Source organism: Vitis vinifera, chromosome 6 (assembly GCF_030704535.1).
Source record: "Vitis vinifera cultivar Pinot Noir 40024 chromosome 6, ASM3070453v1".
In the NCBI taxonomy this organism is placed as follows: domain Eukaryota; kingdom Viridiplantae; phylum Streptophyta; class Magnoliopsida; order Vitales; family Vitaceae; genus Vitis; species Vitis vinifera.
In genome coordinates, this window is record NC_081810.1 from 18,560,001 (window position 1) to 18,568,102 (window position 8,102).

General features: G+C 30.3%; 1 protein-coding gene across 1 annotated transcript; it reads right to left on the bottom strand.

Moving 5' to 3' along the window:
* Positions 1–1,427: 1,427 nt before the first annotated feature.
* Positions 1,428–3,080, bottom strand: LOC100249553 (heat stress transcription factor B-4b). The gene is made up of 2 exons (XM_002265257.4): positions 2,682–3,080; positions 1,428–2,250 (listed from the first exon to the last, which is right to left on the bottom strand). Exons 1-2 carry the CDS (start codon positions 2,928–2,930, stop codon positions 1,642–1,644), a joined length of 858 nt encoding a protein of 285 aa, XP_002265293.1. The 5' UTR covers positions 2,931–3,080; the 3' UTR covers positions 1,428–1,641.
* Between the last annotated feature and the right edge of the window lie 5,022 nt (positions 3,081–8,102).

The following is an 8,102-nucleotide window of genomic DNA, read 5'->3' on the forward strand; positions in this document are numbered from 1 at the left end:
TAAGAGAAGATGGGAGAGAAAATCGAGGCATGACAAAGAAACGCATTAAATTACAATCCCGAAGCAATCTTTACCATTGTCTACTCTTTTCCCCCCTTCTTTTCTTTCTTTTCCGACTGTTTATTCTTTTTCAATCTCATCTTTTCTTCTTTTCAGGGAAAACAAAAAAGAAAATCCCTAGATTCCACATCATGGAAACTTCAAACCCCAAAGTTCGAAATGACTGCTCCATACTCCATACCCTTCTCCATCCATTTCATATTCATCCTCTTCATTCCTTGAGAGCTTAATCCAAATATCCTTCAAAATTGCATTTAACATTTAAGAATTCCTTCAAACATGACTAATATATTTTCAATAGATGTGGGGGAAAATCCTTTGAAAATAATAAGAAATTTACATTAAGCTTTAGTAGAACTCGGATTTATAAAATACAAATTTCAAATAGATTTAAAACTATATTTTTTTTATGATATAAATATTATTTTTTATTATCTTAAATACTATTTCTGACTGAGGAAACTTATGAAACTTGAATTAGAGGGTCTTATTTTATAATTATTTTTATATAATAATGTGAAAACACATTTTTTTCAAAATAAATTAAAACGATGAGCTGCCTTTTAAGTGGTAGAAATTTTTTCATCTTTATCATATTTTGCAGTTTAGTTTTTGGTAAGGTGCTTCAAGTAGTTCAAAAATTGGATTCTTCAGAGAGAGAGAGAAAGAAATGGCATGATTTTTCTTTATGAATTTTGGTTTGTGCTTTTCTATATGTAGGTAGAGATATAGAGACAGAGAAAACATTCTGAAGTGCGCGAGAAGAGTGGGTCACTGGAATTCTCAATGAATGGAAGCCCAGACTGATAGCGACCTAAAACAAGTAAAAGAAAAGCAAGAATCTTTCTGCTTGTTTTTGGCGGATGCCTCTGTGATTTGCCAGTGATGTTCATGAGAGAGAGAGAGAGAGAGAGAGAGAGAGAGAGAGAGAGAGAGAGAGAGAGAGAGAGAGGAGGAAAGATAAAAAAAGACACAGGAACTTTGTATAATAATGAACAAACGCTCAGATTCAGATTTCTTATTGCACCACTTCTTGATTCAAGCATTTTTTTTTTTGGACTTGTTCCAAGCTTCTTCAAATAGCCATTCAAATGAAGACCAAGAAATTTACTGACTCCCATTTTCCTTGGGAACATTTTCCAGCTGTTTATCTCTTCATAAAATGAAAATGATGGACTGATGATGAAGTAAAATCATACAAATTCATCACTTTGATCAACGAAAATTCAAATTGTGTACAAATATTATAGGTTATAATTAAGCATCATAGTCCCTTCAAAATCCACATTACATCTATTAATAATTTGGCGAGAGCATATTGAACTATAGTTGAGAAGAGTTAATATGATGATTAGTCAAGATCCAAATGCAACTGAACTCTTCCTAGCTAGCTGTTTCTGGAAATATATATTCAACTAATGGAGAGTTCCAAGATATTGTTCCTGATCACAATCTAGATCATGAAGTAGGTAAACTTCAACTGAGCTTCAGCCCTGATGATTTACATTGGCTTCTCTCCTAATAAATCTTCATCCACGAAAACTATTACAGCCTAGTATTGAAGCTAGCTGATCATCATGATCAGTAAGGACATTGCAGTTCTTCAGGATCAAACTTTTCCGGGTGCAATCTCTTCTTGCCACTTAGTGGAACCCCAAAGAGCTTGAAGGAGCCATTGTTGGTTTGCTGATCATCAGTTAAAGTACTCATGGAGCAGTTACCGGCCGAATAGCGATGTTTCGGGGTTTGCATGCCTGAAACATTTGGAGACTGAAGTGAGGAATCCAATTCTATGAGCTTAGGAGCTGCATTTGATTTGGGTCTTTGGTCATAGGGTGCTACTGGTTTTACATGGTTTTGGATGAAGAAGATAATGTCATTGTATAGAGTCTTCATGTGAGCTAGTTCGGATAAAAGCATGAAGTTTTTTCTCCTCAGACGGTGGTTATCTTGGGTGAGAGCTGTTAGAACATCAGAACTTGCTGTGGGGGATGGTAATGGGGAATCAATCCAGACACTGTTTTCAAGCTCTGGTTGGAGAAATTGGGGTGGTTGGTGATGGTCATGGTAGGGTTGGTGATGGTGATGAGGGGTTTTTCTTCTGTGGATTTCAGACAACATGTGCTTCCCTCCTTTTCTGAAGTACTCATTTGCAAACTCCCATCTATCTGCAACTATCTTCTTGAAACCCTGGAAATGTAATGGGAGAAATAAATTAAGAAAAACATTCTTATACTATAGATATATAGTTATATACTATCCTAATGAAAATATTCATTAGACCACATGATGGATCATCCACTTTCATGGAATATATGTTCCTTTTCTAGGGCTCATCACATGATGTTCCTAGGGTTTATTTCCAAGAAAATATTTTAAAGTAAAATAAATAAACCCTTTTGGTTTCCAAACAATATAAAGAAACACAGAGTCCCAAGTGAAGATCTCAGCACTGTTTAACACAAAAGTGAAGATCTCAGACAACACACATTTCTCAATAAGAGAAGCACAGATTTGTAAGACCCCCAATGAAGTGAAAATGAAACACAGTGCTTGAATCAGGAGAGAGAGAGAGAGAGAGAGAGAGAGAGAGAGAGAGAGGGTTAATGATGCACTCTCACATAGGTATTGAGCTGCCTAACAAAGCTGGAGAAGTTGTTGTGCTTGAAGTAGTTGGGGAGGAGATCCCTGGCAAACTCAGGGGGTCTCCAAACAACAAAGGTGGTTTCATCTTCACCCCAGGACACGATGTGGTCTGTGTGAGGATCATCAACTAGCTGGTATGTCTTTGTGAGGAATGGTGCTGGAACTGCCTTTTGTGATTCCACAGAGAACACCATTTCTTCACACTTGTCCACTGTGAAAGCCATTATCACCAAGCAAGCTTGTGTTCTTCCTACCAACAATACCACCTACTTCTACTACTATTTACATAAAAACATCTCCGCCATTCACTCCTTACTACAACAATGTCTTTAAAGCTACCATCTCTCTCTCTCTCTCATTATAATTTTCTAACTTTAAGAAACAGAAAACATATGACCATGTCACTAAATTAATAAAAGTTATCATCTGCAAACCATTTCTCTCTCTCTCTCTCTCTTCCCCACAGAGGCACTGTTTCTCTAACTTTAAGAAGCATATGACCCAGTCAGTAAATTATTGATGAATTTTTCTAGGTTTACTATATATAATAAGATCCAATGAGTTCTTAATTACTTATTGATTGTTCCATTGGCAGGAAAGCAGTGGCACCACTTCACTTTTTTAACTCTTTCTTCTTTTAATATTTAAATTAATTTATTTGAAATTGTTAATGGTATTGATAAGGGCACTGCCAAATTTCCATTTGATGACAATTCTGCACCCTTTGGCACTACCCTTTTTGTCTTGTACAGTTAAAGGATAATTTTAACTTTCACTGTCCTTATTGATGAAAACTTTTGGTGGAAATGGAGTGCCCAGATCATTGGGCTTGATGATTAAAGTTCTGTCTAGTTTGGTTCATGATCATAATGATCTATCATATATATAGCTAGATATAAATCCCATTCATAGGCAATTTTTTCTAGAACATTAATGTGGGAAAATAGACTCTTTTATATTTTTCTCCTCATTTTAACCATAGGAGGCAAAATCTATATTCTTATCTAGCTAGAACTGAAATTTGGAAGTTTATACCTTTGATAGGAGAAGTGATATAATCTTTCATCCTCACAGCTGCATATCTTTGGTTGTACAGCACTGGTAAGTATGATAATTTTTCATATATCAATAGGCACATTTTATTATATATGTTCAATGCCCATTTCTGATTTTTTTTTTATAGGTTAATGCAAGTTCTGTGGTTTAAAAGAGTGATATAGTTAACTATTAGGAGAAAAACCTAAGGTGTACAAAATTTTACATCTCAATTGTTAAAAATGTATGGCAAAATCTAAATCATAAATGATAATATTTAATAATAAGATTAAGATACAAAATAATGAGATTAAAATATAAAATATGTGACCAAATTTGGTACAAAATAATAAGATCTTAATTAATATATAAGACAACTTGATTGATCATATTTTTTAATATATTCCGATTTGATATTATTACAAATCTTAACTACTACTATTTATGTTAGAGTAATGTTACTCCTACCATTGCACCATAATCCTTCGCCATATTTATGTCTTATTTTTTCTTCATTCCATCAGTGTTAATTTTTAAATGAAAAAAAAAAACCAACAAAAAAGTTTTTTTTTTTGTTTTTTTCAAAAATTTATTGTGTACGTATCATAATTCTCTATTTTTCCTTTTAAAAAAACCCCTTTTATCATTTTCTTTATATTTTGGAACAAGAATTTTGGGACAAATTTTTTCCTTCCTACCTTCTTAATAATGTACTTTCTATTTGTTTTCCTTTTCTCTAAGAAAAAGTTGGCAAAGGTACGAATTAAAGTGAAGGTTAGACATAAGAGTAGGTTCACTGCATTTCTCTTTCCTTATGCAAAATATAATACAAAGTGCATAATCTTAGGAACATTCCCAACCCTTTTTCATTTATTTCTTTGTAAATTCCAAGGTATGCCCGTGACTCAGATGATGTAGAAAGAAGAAAGAGGTTAAGTCAGTGGGTGTGAGGAATAAAATATTTATCCTTTACTTTAAAAAAAGACTTATAACCTTTGGAAGAGACAAGTCATTTTCTATTTCCATTTTGGCCAAAGGAGAAGAGATTTCAAGGCTAGGTCCACAGGACAGGAAAAAAATAAAGAAGAAAAATTTTAAAAAATAAAAAGAACAATCCATTGGATTCCTTTTTGGAGGCCCTCATTCTCTTATGCCTATGATTCATCTAAATTATGAAGGCAATTGCAAAGTACAAAGTCAATGTCATTATTGACATGTTCAATGTGAATCTAAGTAGAAAATAGAAATTGAAAATGTTTTTTATGTTGGAAAAATTATTAAAAAAAAATATTGCATGATGATTTATGTGACATGGGATTTATTGTATTTTAAAATAAATTTGGAGGAACTTCTTGGCATTAAGTTCTTTTTCTTTGAATATAAGATTAGAGGTGGTAATAAGTTTTCCTTAATTGGGTAAATTATAAAAATTATTCTTGTAATTTTATTTGAATTTTAATTTAAATTGTAGGGACTTTTTTTAAAAAAATAATTTCAATATTGAATTATGTATAAATTTGTAAAAGACCTTTTTGGTAAGTTTTTCAACAAAAATGGATGGGAGACATCCATATGATAAGCACATAAATAAATCAAATAAATTAAAATTTATCATATAAAAGCTTATATCAATATCTATTTTCTTTTCATGTGTATTACTTTTGCTCAATAATTACACATTAATTAGGATGATAAATGACTTAAGATAGTTTTGTTTGAGGAATTAAAGGAAGGAGGATTGAAATCTTTAAAGTAAATTTGATATCCCACCATCTCATATTCTTACTTAATTGTTGACAAATTTCAGGCTACATTTGGTTCTGAAAATTTTGACAAAAGATATAAAAGAAAGAAAATAACGAGAAAAAGTATAATGATAGCAAAAGTAAAGGAAAATAAGTTTAAATTCAACCAATAAATTATTTTTATATATTTTTTCAAACTTATCTCATTTATTTCTATATATTATAACAAGATTAAATAATTTAAAAATAAATAAAATTTTAATTAATTTTAATTTATTTTTATTTTTCTTTTATATAATAGTGAAACTAAATATGATTTTTGCTAAATCATATAATTTTCATTAGGTATAATTTTCTACTAACTATACTAATTTAGTTTATTTTGAATCCATTAGGAATAAATTTTCCCATTAAATATTCTTTTTTAAAAATAAATTAGTAAAAGTAATAAGAAATGGCAAAAGCAACTGTCTCTTTTTTTTGTTAGTATTTTATTTTCTTATTAATATGAGGAAGTGTAAATATAGGATTAAGATTTTGATTTTAATTTTCCAAAGGAAAGTAAACGTTGTTAAATCTCTAGGAATTTGGACTCCCTGCAGATTAAATGAATATAAAGTTATAATTTCCTTTCATTTAAGTCATAGAAAATTATTCAAAAACTTCAATTTTATGTATGTATTCAAATTAAGATTAGTTTTAAATAATCTAAATATAAAATAATAATTTTATATTATCATTCAAAGAAAAAATGTCTCCTAATCTTGGATGATAAATTCTCCAAGTTGTTTGTTTATTAGAAATAAAAATCCTTAATGAAGAAGCCAATTTATTGAATTGGAGTAGAAAATTAAACATTTTGCCTAAAAGAAATTTTTCCTTTTGTTCCTTATACATCATAATAATCCAACTAAATCATTCTTTAATATAGAAGTTTGTCTATCCTACCTAATGACCCTTCTTTTTTTTCTTTTCTTTTTTTATAATGATTAAGAAGCAAAGAGGCCTTATAATTTCAAAGAAGGTCCAATAAAAAGGAAGTCTTAAGAAAGGCAAAAATTCTAAAGAGGTTTTTAAAGAAAAAGACGGACTTTTTAGGGGTAAAAAGATAAAATGTTTTAATTATAGTGGATTGAGATATATTTCTTCTAATTGTCCAAGTTCGAAGGACATTAAGAAATCTATGCAAGCCACCTGGAGTGACACATACTCCATTGAGATTGACTCCACAATTTTGAGGATTACAAGTATGGGCAGAATGATTATTTAGTTTTTGTTGCATCTATTGATTATGTGCATGATTCTAAGATTGAATGTGAATTTACTAATGAACAAAATGTTTAATTTCTTGAAAATATTGTTATTGAATATCAATGTTTGATTGAGAAATTCATGAAAGTTAATGATATTTTCTTATTCACATAAATCTAAGATTAATATGCTTTGTGAGGAAAAGGCTAATCACATTGAAAAAATTTAGTTTCTTAAAACTAAGTATCAATTTATACTTGAGAGAAACTATTAGTATAATAAGTCTAGTACTCTAGTACATTGTTTGTTGACAATTTTGTTCCAATATATTCTGGCTTATGAAACTTTTAAGATAACAACTTACTCTCCACTAAACATTCAAGGTTACAATCAACTTAATAAGAAAGTCACAAGTAAGTTTAAAAAGGTTTGTTTAGTGGCAAGTTTTGGTGATTAAAGGGTTAAATTAGATTGATAATTTTTTTTATAAATAAAAATGCTTAAATTAAAGTTTTGGAAAAACAAGGGATACTTGAGCAATGGAAACAACGCTCAAGTATTGGAATTGCTTAAGGCTCGAGGCGCTTAAGCGGTGGGTAAGTGCACTTAAGCAGTCGTCTCGAATCTGGCAGAATATGATAGATTTATTTTTTTGGAAATTCATGAGTATTTTTTTTGGAAAATTTAAGATATTAATCTCCTAGGCCTATAGGTTTATATAAACCCTCCTTTAACCCATTTAGGGTTGGACATTTTGAGAGAGACTCAACCTAACTTGCCCTATCATTCTTAATCTCTTAATAAAGATTCAATTTTGAATCTTGGGTTGTTAGAAGACATGCATTCCTTCAATGAGGCTGGGGAGAATTTATTGGAGCAATTGGAGATTATTGTGTCATGGACGTGGATAAAATTATAGGTTCTAGAAAGTAAGTCTTAGGGGTAAAAAATGCCAAGTACTTTTGTGTGATTTGATATTAAATAGTGAGTTTTAGATTAGAAGTCTTAAACTCCATAGTTTTTTATCTCTACAATTTGTGTATGGGTTTTCCACATAAAAATTTTTGTCTCTTGCTTAATTGTTTTATTACTTTTATATTTGATTGCTTTGATTATCCATGTTATCTCCTAGAATTAAATTGGGTTAATATAATTCAACTCTTGTATTGTAATATTTTTTTTAAAAAAAAAATACTCATTCACCCCCTTTTAGGTGTTATCCTATTGGAGAAATGGTTTTTCAAAAATGATATTTTAACTCATATATGTCAAGGTATATCTGTCAAGGCAAGTTATTTTTCATATATGTCATTTATGTTAGTGTTAAGAAAAGTTTAAAGTTAATTTGGCATATACATATGTAAA